Below are 24,379 nucleotides of genomic sequence, written 5' to 3' on the forward strand. Positions count from 1 at the left end.
TGAGTCACACCGTCATACGATGCTGTCTCAAGGCCATCATTGGATGATCCTGTCGTTTGAAAATAATCGACTTTACATTATTCGTCTTGGGTTTTTCTTGGTTCCCATCTGTTCAGCGACAAGACTTACAGTCTAATTCTACGCGATGATGAAGTATTTTAGTATTTAGAACGTGTAAACGAGTCGTAGCTCTTTACAACGAAAAGTTGAAACCGATTCTTGTGCTTTTTTGCAGACACGTGGGCGAAGTTCTCCCCACGAGTTAACGAGTCACTTCCACGCCATACATATTGATTCCTTATATAAAATGACATGCCCCATCTGTTACATCGTGCTATCTCAAAGCAAAGCTTTTGGTTTGACTAAACTTCGTCACTAATAAGGTTTCAAACCTGTTTGCACGTTGCAATTATTGCGGCATATGTTGAAGGTTCCTCGATCTCGGTGATACTTGGACACTATAAATAGTGAACAACCACTTTGTCATTCCATCTTTCATTCAAACTCAAAAGCTCAAAGCATCACAACACAAGCTAATTAACTTCAGAAACAACCAATTAAACAACATGCCTAACGCTAAACAGGACGCCAAGGTACTTCAGTAGTTCGAATTTGACATTTGTATTTAGTGCGCTCCGCCACTCTTTACTCCACCACCGTTGCTAAGTTTCACATTTGCGTCAATCTTTAGAACACTGCCAACAGCATCACTGACACTGTCAAGGAAAAGGCTCAGGATATCGCCGACTATACCTCTGATACCTACGAGTCAGCAAAAAAGACTGTCTCAGACAAATACGAGGAAGCCAAGTCTGCTGTCTCGTCTAAGTACGATGATGCTAAATCTGCCGCCTCATCCAAATACGATGATGCCAAAGATGCCGCTTCAGACTTTGGTCAAACGTAAGTTATTAGACAGTACTCAAAATATTCAATCTTGAACTTCCACCAACCTGCATCTGACTTCCAACCTGCATTCTGACAACTTACAATCATTTTAATACAGTGTCTCAGACAAGGCTGAAGACGCCAAGGACAGTGCTAAATACCATGCCAATGCTGCTGGTGACAAGGCTAGTGAACTAGCATCAGACGCCAAACACTCTGCTGCCAGCACAGCTCACGAAGCTGGTGACAAACTGCACGAAGCTGGTGACGCTGCAGACCCCACTCTATACGAAAGGGCCAAAGGTACCGTTAGCGATGCTGCCACTGCAGTGTCAGACACTGCTAGCAGCGCCGCTTCTAAAGTCGGTGAAATGTTGGGATACAACAAGGAATAAAGTACCCAAGTGTTAGCACTACTTAGATAGTGATAGTCATGGGCGTAAACCATTGCACAATTTGTAAACTAAAGTAAAAACCTCAGGAATAAAACTGGCAACTCTTATATGTAACCACCACTGTCACAAAGTCACTTCTTACTGTTTTACACTTACTGATATTTACCGGATCTTGGTTTCAGTCAAGTTCGAAAGACTGGCATGGAAAGATCCGACCCTTGAGCACAGAAGCGTAGGGGATCACCTTCTCAACTACACTCTCTTTGTTCATATCGCCCTGGCAAACTAATCACCTTCTCAACTCTCTTTGTTCATATCGCCCTAGCAAACACTTCTATTATCCCGCACATCGTATATCTCAAAACCTTTTGCACTGATGAAGTTGTTGATATCTGTTTCAATGAAATTATATTCTAACAAAGTAAACAAGCCATTGAAACACAATCGGATTTGATACAAGGCATCTGAGCCAAAAAGTTCTTCAGCACTGGGGACTACCATGTCGACATCAGCACAAAAGGAGGAAAGAAAAGAAGTTTCCACGAGCTCGAGTGACTGAAATTCAGCAACTTTGTGGATGGCAACTTCTCCATCAACCATCCTCAAAATGACACAACGAGACACTCATGGAACCTTCACTATTGGCTAGTTCCGCATCAGCCCGCATCAGCGATGCGAGTTGAGTTCAGAATCAGCTAATTTGCCTTCGTTGTTCAATACATTCGTACGATCATGGAATTCAATGTGTTTCTCCATTCCATCAATGCAATTTGGCCACGATCAACATATTGCTTTGAATATCGGTCTTTATCAGATTTGACAATAGTGAGTACGAAAACTGCAATATTGGGGATTAGGTTGGGAAGGAGATTGCTCGTTGGATGAATGTGCTGTCGGTCGTTTTGAAGATGTTGCGCATTAAGTCAGAATCAATCGACACGGCAGTCGAGTCTTAATATTGAGGAGTCCATGTACTTTGGCAAGAATGACAGCTGAATAGGACACAGATGTCAATATTGACCAAAACGACTAAAAACTTACGTTAGATTGCTGAGCAGAACAGAATAAATGAAAAGCAGCTTTACCTATAGCCTGGTCGTCGATAGATCGTCTTTAAGTACATGTAAGAGCCTCAAAATTTATCTCTAAGAAGTTCCGTCATGTCCGTCGTCGTCATATCGAAATTTGAGGGAGGTTTGGAAGCGGCGGCATTTTTCGGAAGGCGACAGTTACAGCCAGGAAGTGGCAACTAGCCCAGGATTCGAATTATTTCGTGTCAATCTAGATCATATTCCACCTTGCACGTGCAAATTCCCATAGTTGCCTTATGCTTAAGGTTTAAAACCGTTTGGCCGCTGATAGCGAAAGTGATGGTTCGTCGATCACGGCGATACCTTGACACTATAAATAGTGGATAACGTTTCACACATCTCTACATTCATTCAAACTCAAAAGCTAATAACAACAACACAACATCAAAGCTACTCGCCTCTCGTCAATAACAGAACAACAAACATGACTAAATCAGCTAAACAAGATGTTAAGGTACGTCGTCGATCATGTCTGCATCGACCTTTAGTTCGCATCATTCTCTACCATACGACCTTGGCTAATGATCACCTTTTCGTCATTCTATTAGAACGCTGCCAGCGACATCTCCGAGAAGGTTAAGGACACTGCCCAAAGTGTAGCTGATTCTGCCTCAGAAAACTACGAATCAGCCAAGAAGACTGTATCAAAGAAGTACGATGAAGCCAAATCTGCTGTCTCGGACAAATACGATGATGCCAAGGATGCTGCCTCAGACTTAAGTGAAAAGTACGTGCTTGTGCCTTCCAATCATGACGACTTATATGCGTTCCTTCAACCTCATGATATCTCATTTCTAACCTTCCGATCGTCACTTCTATTAGAGCCTCAAACAAGGCCAAATCCGCCAAGGACACAGTCAAAGATCATGCCAACGCTGCAGGTGACAAGGCCAGTGAACTAGCATCAGATGCCAAACACTCTGCTGCTAGCACAGCTCACGAAGCCGGTGATAAACTACACGAAGCTGGCTCAAATGCTGACCCAACCATCTACGAAAGAGTTACCGGTACCGTCAGTGATGCTGCCACTGCTGTAGCAGACACAGCTAGCAGTGCTGCTTCCAAAGTTGGTGAAATGTTGGGATACAACAAGGAATAAGCTTCCGGTAATAGCACTTGCAATTAGTGAGTAATTGTGGGAAGAGAACAATATGTATAAAGTAAATGCCATGCCTCAGCAATACAAATTTAAAACTGTCTGATATATAAATAATGTCTTTGCAAATGCGTGTTCCATTGCTTCTGTTTGATTTTACTTGTGTGGTACAGCTGAAACACTCAATGGAAATTTGAATTCGATCACCCGTCTTGTCTCTATTAATATGATGAGTTCAATCTCTACACACTCATGCCATCAATACGTGCTCAGTAAAGAGCAAAATGACTCGGTGTATAGATTAATGTTGGTGTCTGGGATCTCAAGAGATGTTAGACAGAGGACCTTTGCTGAAAGTTGCAAATGAGCCCAGTGAAAGAGCCAGCAGGATCTAGGTGTACTGGCTTCATCCAGAAGGCTCATTAAACGACAGAGTTGTCGAGGGCAGTGGTAAATAGTTTGACAGATGTTGACATTTGATCGAACCGTTGTAGGTTGTCAACAAATAATTGTTAACATTGAAGACAGCAGTCCAAACAGCTCGTATGTGTATGATGGCACTGAAATAGAGTGCGATTTTTTGGTATTAGACTTCATAGGTCGCTTCTTGGTCAAAATTTAGACTTGATTCCCGCAAGAGCGCTGATGTTAGGACATCCAGGCCTGTAACGTTCTTGATTCAGAGAGAGAGGAGTCTAGGTGGTAGTTACATGATGTTAGCATCGGCCGCAGTGCAATTACAAGCTTCTATAAAAAGAACCGTTTGGTAGAGTTTTTGACCTTGGCGGATAGACTTCACTACATATGACAAGATAGGTATGTAGACGTGTTCTATAAGCCTTCTCTGTTCCTCCTCATGATAGCTGTGCAGGGTATCGCATCGCTGTGTATGTCGAGGGTATAAGCCCATAATTCCATAGATGAGCTGATGAGCTAGTAAGAAAGGGTCGCTTTCACGTGTCGAATTCCAATCGGAAGCGATTCCAACTGTATTTATTCAACAATCTGTGTGTTTCACGATGTAATTGCGCAAAGGAGGCGCTGGTAAAATGTCGCTTCAATCTGTTACAACAGTGTTAAGTCACACTTGAAAAACAACAAAAAAATTTATATATAATCGTAGAATATAAACGCGAAAATTCTAGGCTTGTGTATGCCAAAATCAGCAAAACCAGTAGATCTCACGTTCTGCTTCTCTGATTTGTATACGTGCAGTGTAGCATGTAGCTTGCTGAATAATCTGCAAGCGCGCAAGAGCAATGGCAGCGTGAGCTGCAGAGCCGTCATCACCAACAGAAGCAGGATTATCGTGTGCAGTATACGTCCCTTTCTTGTATCACTGATACTCGATCCAGACGCGTCGCAAGTGGCGAATGGTGAATGTGAAAGTGGTGTTTCTCGGAAGGCGACAGAGAGATATATCACGGACAGCGAATCATTCAACTAGAAATTGTGTCTCTCTACACTATTCACGATTCACGTGCACCTTCATGGTTTGGCACAAGTAAAGTTTCAAAAAGGTGGGCCGCAGTGAGCAAAAGCGATGGTTGGTCGATCCCGGTGATACTTTGACACTATAAATAGTGCACACTGTTCGCAATACTGAACTTTCACCTTTTACAACGGATATCAAGCAACACGACCAACAAAACTTCTATATACTAGTTCACTTCGCACATCACAAACATGTCTAACTCTAACACTCCCAAACAAGACGCTAAGGTATTTAACTAGTCGGTATTTCTTTCATGTTTCCGCTACTCTTTATCCAGCCTTTGCTACTCTTCTGTTGCTCATTATTAACTCTGCGTCAATCTATAGAACACTGCCAACAGCATCACCGACACCGTCAAAGAAAAGGCTCAAGGAATAGCTGAATCTGCTTCAGAAAACTACGATGCAGCAAAAAAGGCTGTTGCCAACAAATACGATGACGCCAAAAATGCCGTTGCAGCCAAATACGATGATGCCAAATCTGCCGCCTCGGACTTTGGTCAATCGTAAGTAGTTGATTGTTTTGAAGCTTTGGTAATCCAGTACCAGTCGTTACAATCATACCATCTTCATCCTTGGAATCTAAGTATTTAATCTTATTCAACCACTTCGTAGTGTCTCAGACCATGCCGGAGCTGCCCGAGACTATGCTTCAGATACTGCAAAGTCTGCTGGCAACAAGCTCAGTGAAATGACAACCTCTGCTAAACACACTGCTGCTGAAGGCGCTCATGAAGCTGGTGATAAACTGCACGAAGCAGGCTCCACTGCCGACCCAACTTTATACGAAAAAGTCAAAGATACTGTCAGCGAGGCTGCCACCGCAGTCTCTGACACAGCTAGCAGCGCTGCTTCCAAAGTCGGTGAAATGTTGGGGTACAACAAGAAATCCAACCTGTAAATTGAATATATAAAGTTTGAAATTTTGTCTGTATCAAATGTCCAGTCTGTAAAGCTATAAAAGTAAACTCATCAATAAGAATACCAATGTCTTGTCTGTAACAACCGATGTTTCTCCTGCCAGATGGTTCTCAATCCACGATAAACATCACCGATGTTTTCCAATATACGCACCTGTAAATACTCTTGAGGTTCGAACCAATGTACGTCATGTCAGGTTGTGCGGTAAAGATTGTGTATTCACCTACATATGGCAACTTTACACGCGTAATTCCATCGTGCTCTTTTTTTCCTCCACTCCTTCAACGTGCCACCATCCATTCACTAATTTGAAGCCAACGTTGTCACAATGTTATACCAGGTAGGCAAACCCACGGGGTTCTGATGCACATTCTACTTCGGTGGTAAATTTACGACAGGCTTCGTAGGCTTCTCAGTCATGACCACAGAATGCATATCCATCACCAAGCATACTCATATCCTATATGAGAGGCTTGCTTTCAAACGAGGCTTGAGAAGGAAAGTGTGTACGCTGATGTTTGGATTTGAATTGCGATGTTTTCGATGCCTTGTTCGTTTAGATCTGCGTCAACAGTTGAGGCAGTCAAGCGTCGATATGGAAGAATCCATGAGACCTGAATAACAGAGCTACACTAGGGACATTCTGTCAAAAAAAAAATTAATAAATACAAACGTACAAGACACCTGGACCTGCCGATATCAAGTGATGTTGCATACCTTCCTGCCTTCCTGAGCGTCGTGTATACGACAACGCCTCTCAGATTTTTAGTCTGTCCGTTTTCTCGATTTTCAATGCGATAAATTTCGAAACGGTTGTTTTTGGAAGCAACAGTGATATCCAGCACGTATCAAGTAACAATGATTAGATCCATTCGTGTCCTTCTAGATCATGTTCCGTCTTGCACGTGCAAATTCTCATAGTTCGCTATGATGCCATCCTTAAGGTTTAAAACCGTTAGGCCGCAGATATTGAAAGTGATGGTTGGTGTTTAGTTCGTCGATCCTCGGGGATACCTCGAGACTATAAATAGCGGATAGCCTGTCCTACATTTCTACTTTCATTCAAACTCAAAAGTAAATAATAACACACAACAACAACAAAGCTACTCGCTTCTCTTCAACAACAACACAACAAACATGACTAAATCAGCTAAACAAGATGTTAAGGTACGTCAACGATCATGTTTACATTAGCTTATGGTTTATACCTTTCATCTCGCTTTACCATACATCCTTGGCTAACGTTAATCTATTAGAACGCTGCCAGCGACATCTCCGAGAAGGTGAAGGACACTGCCCAAAGTGTAGCTGATTCTGCCTCAGAAAACTACGAATCAGCCAAGAAGACTGTGTCAAAGAAGTACGATGAAGCCAAATCTGCTGTCTCGGACAAATACGATGATGCCAAGGATGCTGCCTCAGACTTAAGTGAAAAGTACGTGCTTGTGCCTTCCAATCATGACGACTTATGCGTTCCTTCAACCTCATGATATCTCATTTCTAACCTTCCGATCGTCACTTCTGTTAGAGCCTCAAACAAGGCTAAATCCGCCAAGGACACAGTCAAAGATCATGCCAATGCTGCCGGCGACAAGGCCAGTGAACTAGCATCAGATGCCAAACACTCTGCTGCTAGCACAGCTCACGAGGCTGGTGATAAACTACATGAAGCTGGCTCAAATGCTGACCCAACCATCTACGAAAGAGTTACCGGTACCGTCAGTGATGCTGCCACTGCTGTAGCTGACACAGCTAGCAGTGCTGCTTCCAAAGTTGGTGAAATGTTGGGATATAACAAGGAATAAATAACTCAGTAATAGCACTAGATGATTTGGTGATAATTTTGGGTTAAAAGCCACACTGCTCATTATGTAAAGTAAAGCCTCAGCAATACAAATTTGAACTCTTGATTGTAATCATCGTTGTGTCGCGTCGAAAACATATTTCGTGACTTGTTCCAGGGCATCTAATCCAAGGCATCTACATGGATACAATCATGATCACTCTCCATGAAGCTCTTCCCCTTTCAACAAATGTTCCCATCTGAAAAGGTCCGACTTTCTTTTCGGATTGGCAGAGAAAATGCTTTGACAGAGCACATGTTGAAATATATTCCTGAACGCAAATAGCAAAGTCCCGCGACACTTTACAGATTCTTGACGACTTATTTACAGAGCAGGTCTGCCTCTGCAGCGATAACTATATCATCATTTGATTTGAGACCTTCAATCAAACTCTCCTTCCTTGTTGATTTCATTTGTTGTCTTCAAGTCTTAAGATATGCCAAACAATTGTTTCCCAAGGTCTTATCTCCAAACCCAGTAGCGTACACCATGGTATTGAGAAAGCTAAGAAAGAGCTCTCATTTCCCTGAGTCAACAAATACAGCACCTGTCTGCAAACTTGAATCTCTCAAACGCAGTCTCAGGACTCAAATCCTCATTGAAAATCCACCTACACCTCTCCCTCCCAAGCCCAGGCATCTCATACCGATCAGCCAACTCGTATATAGACAGTGGATCATCAGTGGTCAATCGTATATGTTCGTTGACTGTTTCGAAAGAGGTGTATTCGGCCAATGCGAGCAAACTAGCCTTTGATGCACCTTCTATTCTGAGACTTGGCATGGCATCATGAGATTCAGCAAAGTCGCTACCAAACATCCTCTCAAGGACAATGACAATAATAGTTTTGAAGCAGGTACTTTGGCATCTGGTCCATTATCTTCACTACTATCGTCATCGACCAGTTCAGAGCCAGCAACGACTGTACAATCAGCCAATTTGCTTGTACTGAGTTGTGAGTTCATACAATCGCGACGTCATCTTTCTGGCTTCGCCACGTCGTCGTGTTTCTGCAAGTGGACCAAGACCTTCAAGTAGATATTTCCCGTGCCATCCCGTGTTCATCCAATAAGGCATATGATCTAATATATTTTTGGTTCGGGATGCGATTGGAAACGCCTCGTATTTGGAGGTGACTTCCGTCTTGTTGAATACTTGGTCCTGCAATCGCCAATTTGAATGCACGTCAGCATCATATGATGTGGCACTCGAGCCTTGATGGCAAAGACATCAATGTTTACATGATGTATTAGAGTGAATTCCATAAAGCTGCCTGTTTGATCGAAAACAAAAGGAGCATTAGCAACCCAAACTAGTATCATACTACAATGTTTCTAACTTGCCTTCACCTGTAGATGGATGATATATTTCTCGAGTCCAATTCAACCTGAAGTTTAATGACCCATCTTGACCAACAAATCCCCTCCAGACCAGCTCCAATTCAAATCGTTCTTCGTTTTTACGATTTACAATGTCGTCCATATCAAATGCATCATCGGAAAAGGAGTAAACATCTGCAAAGGAAACGTTCTTTCCACCCAACCGCATCGTGATCGCGATGATGATGATGATGATGATGATGATGATGATGATGATGATGATGATGATGATGATGATGAAGTTAAAGCTTTTGGTATATCTGGGTTGCGACGTTGCGTCAATATTGCTCTGTTGCTCCTGTCATTCTGTACATGGCAAGTCTTGTTTTTCGGCTGTTCTTGGAAGTTCAAACTTGAGAGTGTAGAAATGGTGTAGTGGTGATAAATACACCAGGAAAAATTTGTGAGGGGCATCCACCTTTTGCACCTTTTGTTGGCCAGAGTTGCTAAGGATGAGGCTACTATCTATATTCCTACTACAAAGTTTACATATTGCTACAAAGTTTACAAAATGGATACATCAGGTATTGCTTCATCAATCTTCGTCATTATCGCTTCCATACATTATAAGGGGTTTGGGAGTTGAGACACTATTGCTACTACCACCTTTCTTTTTAATGGCAAAGGGATCAGCTCTCGCCGCGACCTTGATCCTCTTCCTCACCATCCCGGTATCACCACCAAATATGGATCCAGTCGTTATAGCATACTTTCTCTCTTCAGCAGTCCTCAAAAGCCCCTCACCAAAGATAACCTCACTAGCTCGTTTCGCATCATCGGCGGATGCAGGCAGGATGGCGATTGACAAGTTCCGTTTATCTCTTATAGCATCCGATTCCTTTTGCATAGCTTCTTGTACCTTTTTATCTTCGCGAAACCGTTTACGAAGCTTTTGAGAGTTGGAGTAAGGATCACTCCATGCCTTGTCATTCACCATTTGAAGCTTTGTTATGGCGGGGAGTGCTTCTTTGGCTTTGGTTACGTCGTTTAGGTCGTGTTCGAGTTTGTAGAATGGGTTTGTGGCTAGTCGCTTTGCTTCCTCGTCATCTAGAGCGAAAAATAACAGACATGTTGAACAAAAAATGGCAAAGGTCACCGAGAATCACATTTTCCTTACCCTTCAAATTCAACGTTCCATTCTCTTCGGGATCCCAATCTTCCACCTTCTTCTTTGCACCTGAAATGACGACATATTCCGAATTCTAAAACACGATGTGAGCCTTTCATCTAAAACACATACGTCGCGAGGAGAATAAGTTTACCTTTGGATCAGTATGTATCTCCATCCAATTATCACACAAGTGACACTTCATTCGGAAACTCCAGATCGGCGTAGTGTAATACATCCCAACCTTTTTCTTTTCGGCATTGTATCTCACACCTAGTTGCGCAAAAGAGGGAATAAGGAGTCGTAATGATAATTACAAGAGATCAAAATCATGCTTCATACCCATGCCAATATGGTTCTTGCATCCTTCACACCAGATATTATACGGTAATTCGAATCTAATAGTTTGCAAACGTTGGGGTTAGCTGGGGTTCACCAAAAGAGAGCGAAAACGCTAACCGTATGATCAGAATGCCTTGATCTAGTTTTCTTGCTCGATCTCGCAGAGGATGTTGTCCAACAAATGTATTGATTGAGCCCTAGAAATTTGTGTTTAATGTCAGAGACTTTCATGTGAAGGCTGTAAGAATTTGGTACAATGACTCGGTTCTTACTTTAGAAGGATCCCAGTCAGGCGGATAGTACTTGTTCTGAGCTCGCCGGTCTATAACGACAGCAAGTCGGATTTAATGTGCTGATCTGTTGCTTTTGGGGTTTGGAAGACAAGCAAAGATGTGAAAACGATGCAGTATATCCATGGTTCTTTACCTGCCATGATGATGACTAGGATGCCTTCCTTGCTCTGACGCTGTGCTGCTTAACCGACCCAGCTGATCAGAATTTCGGGTGTTGAAGTTTCGTGACCTTGACAAAGACACACCTGCCTGCAAGCGCTCAAAACCGTTCAAAAAAAACACCTGCATCCGATATCTGTACACACTACTTTATTTTCTTACACTAGATGCAAAACACCCAATAGCTTATGCATATGCAATCACACTCCCAACTATCTCCCTCCAGGCGCAGCCATCTGTTGCAACTGCTGCCTCAACTGATCTTGTTGCTGCTGCTGTTGTTGCTGTTGTGGTCCAACCACACGATTCAGAGCTTGCCTCCAGTAAAACAATGCAATTCCAATCAACACAAGGACAACCAATATAACAGTTTCAGCTAAGTCCTCTCCATTCTCACCCTCCCACCAAGAGTCCCAGTCCCACGACTCATCCTCTAGCTCATTTAAATACGGATCCTCCCCTGGAAGTCCGTCACGACCAAGTCTCGTTTTTTGAGAGTCGGAAGATCCAGATGATGACTTTTCACTAGTAGGCTGTATGTGCGGTGGTGCTACTATGGACGATGGGGAGAAGATGCTGTAAAAGGCCCACTTGATATGGAGTTTTAATAGACAGAGGTTGACTGGGAGGTATGCTTCATGGTTCGTTTGAAGCGAACGATCATAGAAGCGTTTGGCTAGATGATAGTCCTATGTTTCCGCAAACGAAAAATCTGTTAGAGCAAAAGACGGCGATCGTACTAAGGAGCAATAGTCTTACTCGCTCGACTCCTAGTCCGGCTTCGTGCATCCATCCTAAATTCCACATAGCCATAGCCGAGAACTCAGACTCGGCTGCTACTTGATAATACAAGGCAGCTCTTTCATAATCTGGATGACCTCGAGCATACAAGAGTTCAGTCAAGAGACCATGTGGCATCAACCAATCCAGTCCGAAAGAATGCATCAGATCAGCAATATATAGTGACGGGGACACCAGTCGGATATCATAATTATTATGCGTTTTGATTTCACCACCATCTGATAATGGTGTCTCTGGTGGTGGTGCTATTGGTTCCTTTACTTCACCTTTGGTTCCCAGACCATAAAAGTAGTAATCTCCCATCTTTACTCGAGCATCAACGTTGCCTTGATTAGCAGCGCGATTCCATAATGTTAGAGCTACTTCGTATATATCCGTTTCATTCGAAAACATTCTGGTTTTCGATATGTCGTAGATTCCTGAAACAACAAAACAGCTCAGTTATTAGTAAACAGGTAGGATTGGTTCTAGACAATTATATACCTTGATCAATCAACCATACGGCATTCATTTGGGCCAAATCATATCCTCGTTCAGCTGCCATCAAATACTTGAGCAGAGCAACTTCGACATCTCCTCCCAAGTAGGATTTCTCAGCATCCAACACTATTGGATCATGCCAGTCTGCGCGTTCCACTACAGTCTTCAAGTACTGGAGTCGTTGGAGGGAAAGGTCAACCACACAGTTGGACAAAAGCCGGTAAGGACGCCCAAACAAATAAAAGAACTTCTACTCACAGCAACTCCAGCTGGACAATTCTTTTGAGTCCCTAACCCATCAATCATCATCTCTCCAACACGATAATGAGCATACATGTGTCCTTGTTTGACAGCTTCAGCAAAAGCTTTGAAGGCCCCAGTATAATCAGGTATTTTTCGATCTAGGGCAATTCAGAAGTGGTGAACAGAAAATCCCTCTATTAATGTATGCCATTTGCTTACTGAGTAGCAGATCTCCTAAATGTACACGACCATCTGCATCGTTCAGTTCAGCAGCTCTCACATAATGATGTTGAGCCTTGACCAAATCCTACAACAAGTGGCTGAATCAGTGAAGGTGTGCCAAAAAAAACGGCTAAGACCAAAACGTTTACCACAGGTAGTCCAGCAACACCTTCTTCAAACATCATACCAAGTCCAGTATGACTGGCTCCATCGCCTTGTTTGGCACCACGCTCAAAATACCATTTAGCATGATCAATATTCTGTTCAATGCCTTCACCTCTCCAATACATTTGACCCAAGTATCCAGCAGCTTTGGCAGCGATGGTTGCTCTGGTATGTTGTAATGAAGTTAAAGTCGGTAAAGGTTCACCGCGAGCTTGAGCTTGATGAATAGCAGCAATGGCTTGTTCTGGATATTGCTTGGCTGCTTTTCGAAAGTAGTGGAGAGCTTTTGTGAAGTTTTGAGCTACGTGACTAGATCCGGAATAGTATGTTTGTCCCAGCAATAACTTATGAGAAACGAAACGAATGGTTATTAAAGATGCAATCTAGGCAATTATGCGAACCTTTCTTGGCACCTGAGAGGTGACATCACCATCTACTCTGTCTGCAGAGTAGTGATGATACTGTAGAGCTTCCTGCGGAGACCAGTGATAGCCATGATGACCGCCTTGGTTCGGATTACCAGGACCACTAGCTCCAGATCGATATATTCCCCCATCAGCTTCATACAGTCGCGTCCTTGTTTTCGGGAGATGCAGGCCACCAGGTGGTCCAGCTCTATACCTTTCCATAGCTGCCATTACGAGTGAGGACCAATGAACGAGAAAATATAGAGGTAAATTGCAGGAGCTCTTACCCTTGTCAGCAACTCTCTTGTAGTAAAATGCAGCTTCTTCGCAATTCTTTGGAGAAGCGATTCCTAGCTGACTGTAATAACCTAACGTTTGTTCAGCAGCTGTGTCTCCTCCCACTGCTGCAAAACTTGTGTACACCAGTGCCTACATACAAAAGAGTAATAATTTTAGCATGGTTTCGACGATGCCTCTCAATTTCTATCTAAGACACATGAAACAATTACCTTTGCGTAATTTCGAGGCACACCAATTCCAGCCGCATACAAGAATCCCAACCGTGATTGTGCGGTTGCATTTCCATAATCTCGCGACAGTATATTATAGTATTTTACAGCCAAAGTGGCATTGCGAGGGTGATTGAACTGGCCAAGCTGTAAGGGTGTGTTGTCAGTTTCAACTTGCACCTTTTTGCTATCTTGCCAAACCCGAGTCAAACTTACCAAGTACATATCACCTAACGTAAGGAGCGCATCCTTATTATGCATACCAAGCCCAGCAATCATCAGTCCACGTGTAGCCTTGATCCTGGATGTAAGTGGAGGATCATGCTCGACAAAGTCAGGCACCTGCAGACTCTCATCATACACTTCCACATCGGCAGGAAGTCGTTCTGGTTCGGCATGGGACGGTATAGGCTGTGAACGTCGTGAAAACAGGGTTCGTGATATGTAATGCCAAAGTATTATGACAATGTCAGTGTCTTGATCACCATATGATGCGGTCAAGGAGAATTTTTGGGGCTTTCGTTGTGATAGATCAGTTAAGACCGATATACATTGCTTGTATAGTGCCTGACCTTCATCAACTAGATGGTATAGGAGCGATTTAGAACTCGCAAAAACTTCAAACACTTTCGAAATGTTCTCATGCCTGGTACGGTAATCACATCAGCTGAAGAGTCGTTTACGATATCATCAGGCATCTAATGAGTGGATAGTGAGTAAATTGGAAGTCGCTTTTTCACAACAAGCTTCTCAAACCAGCAACAATGTAAACCTCATTCTCATTTGTGCCCTCTGCAAATGAATCAGCCATAACAATATGAATGTATACGAGCAGCAGCGTCACTATCCACGGGATCCACTTGCGCAAGCTCCATTTTGCCAACATCATGTCTTCAAGCACACACTCCTTGAGCGAAACGAGTGTTTCTGAAGGCTTCAAGCTACATAACATACCATCGTCCCCACGTCTACTTATTTACGGAACATTTCATTGGTATAATCACGCGTTTTGGCACGTCACCCGTCACTCTGTTTACGATCGAGTTCATAACCCTTGGGAAATTCGTAGAACACAGTTCGAGACAAGAACAGCACGAGCAAACGTCCTTCGGATCAGTGAGATGAGCTCGCCATCAATTGCCATACCGCCCTCGCCATCAGACAGGACCCCCAATCCCGTGAGGAGTCCAGACGACAGCGACAACGAACATGAAGCTACTTCCAACAAGAACAGTCGCGCTAGTAGGAATAGAAATACCAGCTGGAGTCAATCAATAAGCAGATCATGGAGTGTCATTTTTCAAGGTGGTGGAAGATTACATGATTCTGATGACGACGAGAACGATAATAACGGAACTGATGGTCAACCACGAGATTCTGATGACGATGATGACGATGGTCAGCCAAGATCTCATCTCAATGGAGCCTCACATCGTAACCATGCAGATATAACGATACATGATGACACGGAACGAACGCCGCTGATACCTAAATTATCACAACCTAAAAAGTCGAGCTTCTCACAATCATTGTTCAACTCGGTGAATTTGCTTGCTGGAATGGGAGTTCTGGTATGATCGACATCTGATCGCAAACTTCGTTTCGTTGTTTGTGCGGTGAGTGTGTGTTTGTGTGATCTGATCTTTTCTCGTTAGACTCTGCCCTACACTTTCAAGTTGACTGGTTGGCTTGTCGGCACAGGACTGCTGATCACCTTCGCCGCAACTACTTCTCATACCGCTGTGCTACTCGCCAAGTGTCTGGTAAGTTTTTGCAAAACCATGCTACGGTTTTGACCTTTATAGGTTCATCTGTACAAAGAGTTGACAAGAGATTACTATAGGACCATCCGAAAGTCAAAGGCCCTGGTGGGTTAATAGGGTTGACGTATGGAGACGTAGGAGAAGCTGCTTTTGGTCTCAATGGTCGAAGGTTTATATCTGCAGTATTCGTGTGCCAGATGATGGCAGCGTGTGTTGCATATTGCATATTGATAGGGGACTCTATACATGCACTATTCCCTCAATTCCAACTTACCTATATAAAGCTAGTCACATTTTTGGTTCTGACACCCACGACTTGGCCCAAATCGATGCAGCTTTTGTCGTATACCTCATTTATAGGAATAATCGCATTACTCAACATGATTGCCATTATTTTGTTTGACGGACTGACGACTCATACTTCTCCTGGATCGATATTAGTCCCAGAAACTACGAGTCTGTTACCGCCCAATATAAACGTATTGCCAATGGCTATAGGCTTGACAATGGTTGGATTGGACGGGCACGCAGTCTTCCCGTCGCTGTATCGAGACTTGGGGAAGCCGAAACGATTTAGTTGGATTGTCACAATAACGTATATAATAGTGCTCGGAATCTACATAGTAATAGCAGGGTCTGGATACCTCATGTTTGGAGAAAATTGTAAGAACGAAATCACCCAGAATCTCCCAACTGTACCATCATTTAATCCTCAGTTAACCCAAATGACTGTGTGGCTAGTCGCAATCAACCCGATGACCAAGTATCCGTTGCTATTGAGCCCAGTAAATACGCAGATTGAGAACACACTCCACACAACGTTTGTAAGTGCGTATCAGCATCAAGGGATTGTCAGGATCATATCACGGTCTATCGTGTCTCTCCTCGTGGTTGTAATAGCTATATACTATCCTGGGTTCACGAACGTTATGGCTCTGCTCGGATCTGGATTTTCCTTCACTGTGGCGGTGGTCTTTCCACTCCTCTGCTTCTTGAAGCTCTACGGTGATGAGATATCGTTAGTCAGGAGGTTGTTTTATAAGTTGGTTATTGTATTAGGGGCAGCGTTGGGATTATTGGGGACTGTATATAGCTTTTTGCCTACTCCTCATAGTGATCTTTAGTAGTAGTAAGTATATAAATGCGCTAAAATAAAGGCGCACTTGACCGAAGATAGAGCGCAGTTGCAAAGAGCTAGAAACAGCAAGAGATTCAGTGCTTTGGCGCGTATTGCAACGTAATAACACGTCAGCGTCGTGGAGTCGCGTACTTCGCGTGGATCAACAAACTCCACAACCTTGAATGTTTGACTGCTCATGCGACAAAACACGGAATCTCACCACCGATCAACCCAAAATGTCGAAAGCTTCGAGCAGCTTGTTAAAGTTATTGAGCAATAGTGCTCAGAACTCACCGACGTCTGCTTCTGCATCGTATTTTAGAAGAGACTCTCAAACCGTCGATTCGCCAATCGGTGGCGATGTAGAATCGCAGCCTCTAGTGCAGCGTGGATCAATAGATGATTCTCTGGATTGGTCTGATGATGGATCTCCTGCTAATAGGCAGATAATGGCTGCAAGGAAGATCAAGAGTTGGTTTGCCGAAAGCTTGATCATTTCGCTGTTGAGCGCATGTTGTTGTGTAAGTAAAGAGCGCAGATTGTTGGAGAAGGCACACTGAAATTGAACTCTCTGCTCTTACGTTTGGTATCTACCGTTGTTTGGAGGAAACGAGGAGGAGTGTTTGGTCATTGCTGCAAAAACGGTCTTTCTTGACCGACATCGTACTAACGTACAATTTATTGCAAAATATAGTGTTCTTTGCCTTTGACTATCTGTGCTGTATATCATGCGTCGCAAGTAGATAGTCTCGTCGTTAGAGGCAAGATAAACCAGGCTGGATATTTGTCGCAAACTGCACGGTTGCTGACTCTGACTGGAGCTATATTAACTGGACTTTCTTGGATATTGGCAATCATAATATTCTTAGTTTTGATCGCCCCGAGGTGATTAGAAAGGGGCACGTTTGCTTTTGGTGGATGTTCGGGTTTTCCAGTACTGTATACGTGTAAATAGCAGTAGTACATGCAATTTTGTAATTATATTACAGTTCTCAGTCACCAAATTTACCTCCTGAACGCGTTCCTCATCCCTATTCCACTCTATCGTTCGACGCGTAATCTTTAACATTCAAAGTTCTGGACATAGCATAGGGAGAAAAAATCCAGGCAAGCTTGCAATATCCAAATCCATCATGACGACGTTGGAATCATTGGCTGGTGCATCAGGAGACACGTTTGATGATTTGGACGCTGAAATATTGAAAGCATCAACAGACGAAATTGCCAATCGAACTAAGTTACTAGAAAATGATGTCAAGGTGAGGCCATAGATGTCGTCATGAAGAGATGCTCCAATAATTCTGTATTTTCTTGTCTCTGTCACTCTATTTGAAATGATGTTCATCGTTCGCAACATTTACATAGGTCATGAAGAGTGAACAATCTCGATTGACACATGAACATGCTGCTCAAAAGGAAAAGATCAAGGATAACAAGGAGAAAATTAAATTAAACAAACAGTTACCGTATCTAGTTGCCAATGTCGTAGAGGTATGTACCAAAAAACATGCTGCACCGTCCGTGATAGTGATGTTTAAACGAACACGTCCACTCAACACTTCTTAATCCTCAACTACAGCTATTGGACATGGATCCAGCAGACGAACCAGAAGAAGACGGCGCAAACATTGACTTAGATGCACACCGCAAAGGGAAATGTGCAGTCATCAAAACCTCAACACGACAAACCATCTTCCTACCCATGATTGGTCTAGTAGAAGTGGATAAACTCAAACCAGGTGATCTAGTAGGTGTCAACAAGGACTCGTATTTGATATTGGACAACCTTCCTGCCGAATACGATTCTCGAGTCAAGGCTATGGAAGTCGATGAGAAACCTACTGAAGATTATAATGATGTTGGTGGTTTGGACAAGCAGATTGAGGAATTGGTTGAAGCTATTGTGTTGCCCATGACTCATGCTGATAAGTTCAAGAATTTGGGGATTAAGCCTCCAAAGGGTATGTGTGTGGTGATTTGGGGCCACATACACTACCGTTACTCAAGACTTCTTTTTGCCATTTAATCAGGAGTGTTGATGTATGGTCCACCAGGGACAGGCAAAACATTGTTGGCCAGAGCTTGTGCAGCTCAAACCAACTCTACTTTTTTGAAATTGGCTGGTCCTCAACTTGTACAGGTACATCTATGTGCAGGATCACCTTTTTTTTTGTTCCTGGTATTTCGAAATCAGAGCCCTGACAGCTTTTCAATGATGTCATTCTAGATGTTTATTGGTGATGGTGCTAAATTGGTTCGGGATGCATTCAACTTGGCAAAAGAAAAGGCACCTGCAATCATCTTTATTGATGAATTGGATGCTATTGGTACCAAGCGATTCGACAGTGACAAGTCTGGTGATCGTGAAGTCCAACGTACCATGTTGGAATTGCTGAATCAATTGGATGGATTTGGAAGCGATGATCGAATCAAGGTCAGTACAAAATCGAATTTTCGACACCTTTTTTCGCCTCAGCCAAACTGGGTCAAACCACTGTCCAAGCGACATCTTAAAAACTGATTCATTGACCCCTGGTAAATGACATAGGTTATTGCTGCCACCAATCGTATTGATATTCTCGATCCTGCGCTACTTCGATCTGGTCGTCTTGACCGAAAGATTGAATTCCCACTGCCAACTGAAGAAGCCCGAGCTCGTATCATGCAAATTCACTCACGGAAGATGACGGTATCTGGCGATGTCAACTTTGAGGAGTTGGCTCGAAGTTGTGATGAATTCAATGGTGCCCAATGCAAGGCTGTTTGTGTTGAAGCTGGTATGATCGCATTAAGGAGAGGAGCCAGTGAAATAACACATGAAGACTTTATGGAAGGTAGTTTTGTTGTTAAAATGTCCTTACAATGAGTTTGAGTGCTAAATATCTTTTGTTTCTTAGGCATTCAAGAAGTGCAGGCCAAGAAGAAGACTTCACTTGTATACTTTGCTTGAATGAATTTGTATTCTTTCCCGACACAAATAAGAAAATTTATAGCTTGTAGAACGCGCAGAAACGTTGTTGTCTAATAGCTTTCGTTGCATCACGACCGACAATGAACAAAAACTTTTCTTCCTACAGAATTCCCTTGGACTCCCAAGAAGTAGTCAGTCGTGGAGATACCTGGTACGTTAGTTCGAAGCTCTCAACAATGATATAATGGTGAAATCTTGGGTGATCCAGCTTGTGTTGTTCCTTGCTGCTCTTGGTAGCGTTGAGCTTGTTGGCGGTCAGGTAAGCCCTTTTGAAGTTATCTTGATGTTGATCTTGCTACTTAACTGATATTCCTATTAAATAGACGAGTTTCGAATCTATTTTGAGTACCGATCAAATTGTTACCTCCACGGAATCGTCGGCATCAACTGCCAGGTTTTTGGAAATGTTGCCAAAATTTGCCTGATGGTGGCTTATATACTAACTGTCTTTGATTTCAATAGTTTTGCTACCGGATCTATCGGATCTACTGATGATGCATATACTACGTGGTCGATATCAGCCTGTAGAGATGCAACAACTTTGGCCACTGATTTTGTTGACACTGTGACTGCTACCTCGACTGTTGTAATACCGACCACTTTCGCTGTTGAATTGTTAACGCTTTACTCTGCCTCGTCGACGCTCAGCTCTCCATTGTCGTCTTACGGAGCTGTCGAAACTGATAACCTGAACACGGCAAGCTCAACTGCTACGTTTACTGCGTTTTCTCAACCAACCACCTTTAAGTCAGCTCCTTTATCAATCACTTCTTCGACTACCAGTCTTGAATCCACGAGCGCTGAAATTCCTACCTCGACAGTTCAAACTTCAGCTGTTGGAACAAGTAGTAGCATGGCTGCCAGTAGTATACAAGCCCTTCTTGAAACACTTGGAATGACGCAAATGATCATCTTGCCTACTACAGTACCAACAGGCCAAGAAACTTTATCAAAAACAACAACAACCTCTACTGATTCAACAACCACTGTATCGATAATACCGAATGCAGCCACGTTATCTAGTAATTCTTTGGAATCTCCCACTTTGCTGTCTGTTGAAGCTACTGCAACATCTGCTCCGTCAACTTTGTTTTCTATTTTATCTCCAACAACCACAATCGATGTAATTTCTGCCACAATAGCTGAGCCAACCACGTATTGGATTCAGTCGACTGATCAATCGACCATAGATCCTATGAGTACTCCTGGTCAATTTACCAGTCTCGATGTGTCCATTCAACCAACAACGACAACTTCCAATGAGATGAATCCCACCACAACAACAATAGCTGTTGATGTATGGCCGGCAAGCAACATGCCAACTCCAGCAACTTTGACTGGTTTTGCTTCTTCGACTGAAGCATCAACAATTCAGGAAACTGTTTCGGAAACAGGGAGCTTCACCACTTCAATGACAAGTAGTGTATCGATGACACCGAATCCAGTCACTATGGCTACTAAGTCACTTGGCTCTTCGATTTTGCTCTCCGTTGAAGCTACTGCAACATTAGATTTGTCGAAAACAGTATCTACTATATATCCAACAAGCACAGCTGATGTAGCTTCTGCCTCGATACCTGAACCAACCACGTATTGGATTCAATCCACGTATCAACCATCGATTGATGCTAATAGTGCATTTGGTCAATCTGCTAGCACGGAGGTATCTATTCAACCCACAACAACTACCGATGAGATGAATCCAACCACATCAACAACTGATGCTTCGCCGACAAGCAATGCGCCAGCTCCAGCAACTCTGACAGGTTTTTTGATTGAGACGGTAGATATTTCAATGGTGTCGTTCACAACGCAAGCCACAAGTACCTCCCAGGACCCTGAAAACACTGCATACTCGTTCACAGCCAATCAAACGACAACGTCATCACCGCAGTACACAACTACGGAAAAGCTCGATGCTACTCTGACTATTTCTGATCCAACAAAGACCGATTCCTTGGACTCTTCAGCAACCCCAACTGACTTGCCATCTCCTGCAACCTTGTCGTGGTCTTTAACAACCTCTGAAGTAACTGCCCCGAACATACCTTCCACGTCTACGACGGATAGTGTTTCTATAACACCTACCGCGACCATGGCTTCTGTAACGATATCGTCGAGTGCCACCACCAGTTATGAATATCCATCGTCATCTCAGGTACAGACTACTACGAGTAGTGAAGCATTAATAGCTTCCAGTGCCGCAGCATTTGCCACATCTACGAACTCGCTAGCTCCGGCAACGCTTGGGTCTAGTCGGGCTTTAGTCACAGAAACCGCAATATCAGTCGCTACGACTTCGCCCGTTGATGGCGGCAGTTCGACGACGATTGATGCCATCACAATATCAACGGCTTCAATCGCCATTGCAACAAGAACACCTGATTTGGTTACTTCGGCTCTGCATATAACAGAAACGGTCTACACTACATCAGCCGCTCCATTAGCAACGAAAACCACCCTACATTCTTCAGCTTTAGCAACGACAGTCGTCTTCACAGCAACAGCAGTCGCTATTCCATCACCAGCGTCTCTGTCGTTTTGCACGTCATTTTCGTGCTTTGAGACTTTGGGCTCAACCGTCGCCAGTTGCTCAAATGCCAGATCTAGTTTGGCTCTTGTGCGAGCTGGAATCTTGTATCAACTAAACCAGTTCGTCTCCAGTATGAGCAATCAGTCAGTCGTCAACAATCTTCTCAGCCTTTCGCAAATTATTGAATCTGTTGTCAGTGATGGCACAGACTTATCAAGTGTCGGAGCTACTCAAGCCGTAAATCTGATTAATATTCTGGTGGATACTGGAGTATCTGAAATTCAAGTTGATCAAGCCTTGCAAGTCTCTGTTGCTGGCATTTTCGTCTCAATCGACAGTACCGCAAACCTATTGAACCGATATGGAGTAGTGTATGATTCTTGGACCTGCGGAAGCTCTGTATCAAGTAGAACATCTACGCCATATACCGCAGCATTGTTGCAATCACTAGCAAATTCGTATATGGGCGTGCTGTCCAGCAGAGCTTCAAGCTCCCTTCAGCTTGGAGGTCCACCAGTGACGATAGTGAGCTCATCTATTGCTCAAATTGCGCAGAAAGGTGAGAGGAGTTATTTAGCACTTGCGCTGATATATGCAAAAAAGCTAATATGCTGTACGAACCAGTAAACGTTTCTTCAATTCCTTCTAATTTAACGGTCTCAACAACTGGATCCTCCGCTGCAGGCGGTGTTGGAAATCTTGATGTGGTGTTGAATGAGGTTTTTGCTACTCTGCCAAGTGTTCCTGCCAACATTAGGCTGGATTTATTTGTATTGGCATTCAATCCGTTCTCTGCTGTGGATGGGAATGCCACCGTTGGAGAGTACGTGTGGTGATGTCACGAGAATTGGAACAATTTAGTTATTGACTAGTCTTCCTGATTTACAGTGATGCAAGCATTGTCGAATTCAGTATCAGTGATGGAACAACCGGGAATTATATTGCAGTAAACAATACTCAAAGCTGCATTTACATTATTGTCCCGACCAAAAGTGAGACCTTGTCGACTCTCAGCGGGCTCCAAGCAGCCTCTCACTTCATACTCTTGAAATAGTTCCTGCTCAAAATGTTTCAAACAGTACGATTCCAACTTGCAAATATTGGGATACTAGCAAGTCTCAGTGGTCAACTTGGGGCTGTAGTTTGCACTCATTCCAAGGCTCTCAAGTAACATGTTGTTGTAACCACTTGACCTACTTTTCGATCGACTTTGTGGCTCGCTCATCTGTCGCATCGCCATCCCCGTCAGCGAGTCCGACTTCAGCACCAACTTCCGGCGTATCGTTAATCATCATCATTATTGCCACTGTCGGATCTGTTGCCGCACTAGCAACAGCTGCAGCTGGCATTCTCGTGTCTCGGAAAGGTTTAACAAGGTCAATCACCCTCGTCCGACGATATGGCTCCATCATCTTTGCACCAGCCAATGCTTTGTTGCAATTCAACGGATCGATTTCATGGTCAAGGTCTTTGAATACCGTGTTTCCGTCACCAGACGTTACCGCGGCCATGACAAATCGAGTGGTATCTAACAAAGTCAATGAGATGGTACGCTATGATCAAGATATTCGTCGAAAGAGACGAATTGTAGCTGCTGAACGTGCTAGAAGACAACGTCGCAGACAATTAGACATGGCGAGAAACAATTCCTTGACTTTTCAAATGCCACCAATTCAAATGGGAGCTTGGAGTGAGCCAATTCAAGCAATGACTAGAGAAAATGGTCAAATTCGACGCGAGGCACTGCTGCCTAACCTCATTCCGATAAGTCAAGAGACTGATTCCGTAAGTAAGAATAATGCCGAGTATGAGGAAGACGATCAAGATCAAGAGTATGACCCAGATGGCGAATACGCCGAATACGAAGATGACGAGTATATCGATGACAACAATGAGTACCTGGACGAGGATTACGATGCTGAATATGAGGCTGCATATTTCGACCCACGTGACATTCAGGTAGACGATTACGACGACACCTTCCCGCCAGAAGGACTGTATGAACAAGAGGAAGAAGATTTTCAAGAATTGAGCCATTACCAACTTCCATTGGAACAAGATATCGATGTGCACGAATTTGCGGAATGAAAACACGACACAAACCCACACAACCACAATCTTCAGCATGGAGGCGAAAACTCAAGTAAACTAGTGG

General features: G+C 43.4%; 4 protein-coding genes across 4 annotated transcripts; 2 read left to right on the forward strand and 2 right to left on the reverse strand.

Annotated features, from left to right (window-relative positions):
* Positions 1-9,643: 9,643 nt before the first annotated feature.
* Positions 9,644-10,991, reverse strand: SmJEL517_g04838 (uncharacterized protein; the record flags this gene model as incomplete). The annotated part of the gene is made up of 7 exons (XM_031170766.1): positions 9,644-10,155; positions 10,226-10,310; positions 10,371-10,489; positions 10,559-10,614; positions 10,676-10,755; positions 10,831-10,880; positions 10,985-10,991. The coding sequence occupies 7 exons, from the start codon at positions 10,989-10,991 to the stop codon at positions 9,644-9,646; spliced, it is 909 nt and encodes a 302-aa protein (XP_031023239.1).
* Positions 10,992-11,222: 231 nt separating this feature from the next.
* SmJEL517_g04839 (uncharacterized protein) lies at positions 11,223-14,712 on the reverse strand (the record flags this gene model as incomplete). The annotated part of the gene is made up of 13 exons (XM_031170767.1): positions 11,223-11,699; positions 11,770-12,230; positions 12,295-12,463; positions 12,550-12,692; positions 12,754-12,841; positions 12,906-13,265; positions 13,323-13,552; positions 13,616-13,757; positions 13,838-13,984; positions 14,054-14,418; positions 14,463-14,535; positions 14,610-14,629; positions 14,667-14,712. 13 exons carry the CDS (start codon positions 14,710-14,712, stop codon positions 11,223-11,225), a joined length of 2,721 nt encoding a protein of 906 aa, XP_031023240.1.
* A 246-nt stretch (positions 14,713-14,958) lies between these two features.
* SmJEL517_g04840 (uncharacterized protein) lies at positions 14,959-16,724 on the forward strand (the record flags this gene model as incomplete). Its single annotated transcript, XM_031170768.1, has 3 exons — positions 14,959-15,408; positions 15,493-15,600; positions 15,681-16,724. 3 exons carry the CDS (start codon positions 14,959-14,961, stop codon positions 16,722-16,724), a joined length of 1,602 nt encoding a protein of 533 aa, XP_031023249.1.
* A 232-nt stretch (positions 16,725-16,956) lies between these two features.
* SmJEL517_g04841 (uncharacterized protein) lies at positions 16,957-24,312 on the forward strand (the record flags this gene model as incomplete). Its single annotated transcript, XM_031170769.1, has 15 exons — positions 16,957-17,191; positions 17,813-17,979; positions 18,086-18,211; positions 18,300-18,681; positions 18,751-18,860; positions 18,948-19,154; positions 19,269-19,554; positions 19,618-19,655; positions 19,798-19,842; positions 19,900-19,950; positions 20,015-20,085; positions 20,154-22,783; positions 22,849-23,047; positions 23,113-23,216; positions 23,279-24,312. The coding sequence occupies 15 exons, from the start codon at positions 16,957-16,959 to the stop codon at positions 24,310-24,312; spliced, it is 5,685 nt and encodes a 1,894-aa protein (XP_031023248.1).
* Positions 24,313-24,379: the final 67 nt, after the last annotated feature.

This window comes from Synchytrium microbalum, assembly GCF_006535985.1.
Source record: "Synchytrium microbalum strain JEL517 chromosome Unknown SmJEL517_scf0037, whole genome shotgun sequence".
NCBI lineage: Eukaryota > Fungi > Chytridiomycota > Chytridiomycetes > Synchytriales > Synchytriaceae > Synchytrium > Synchytrium microbalum.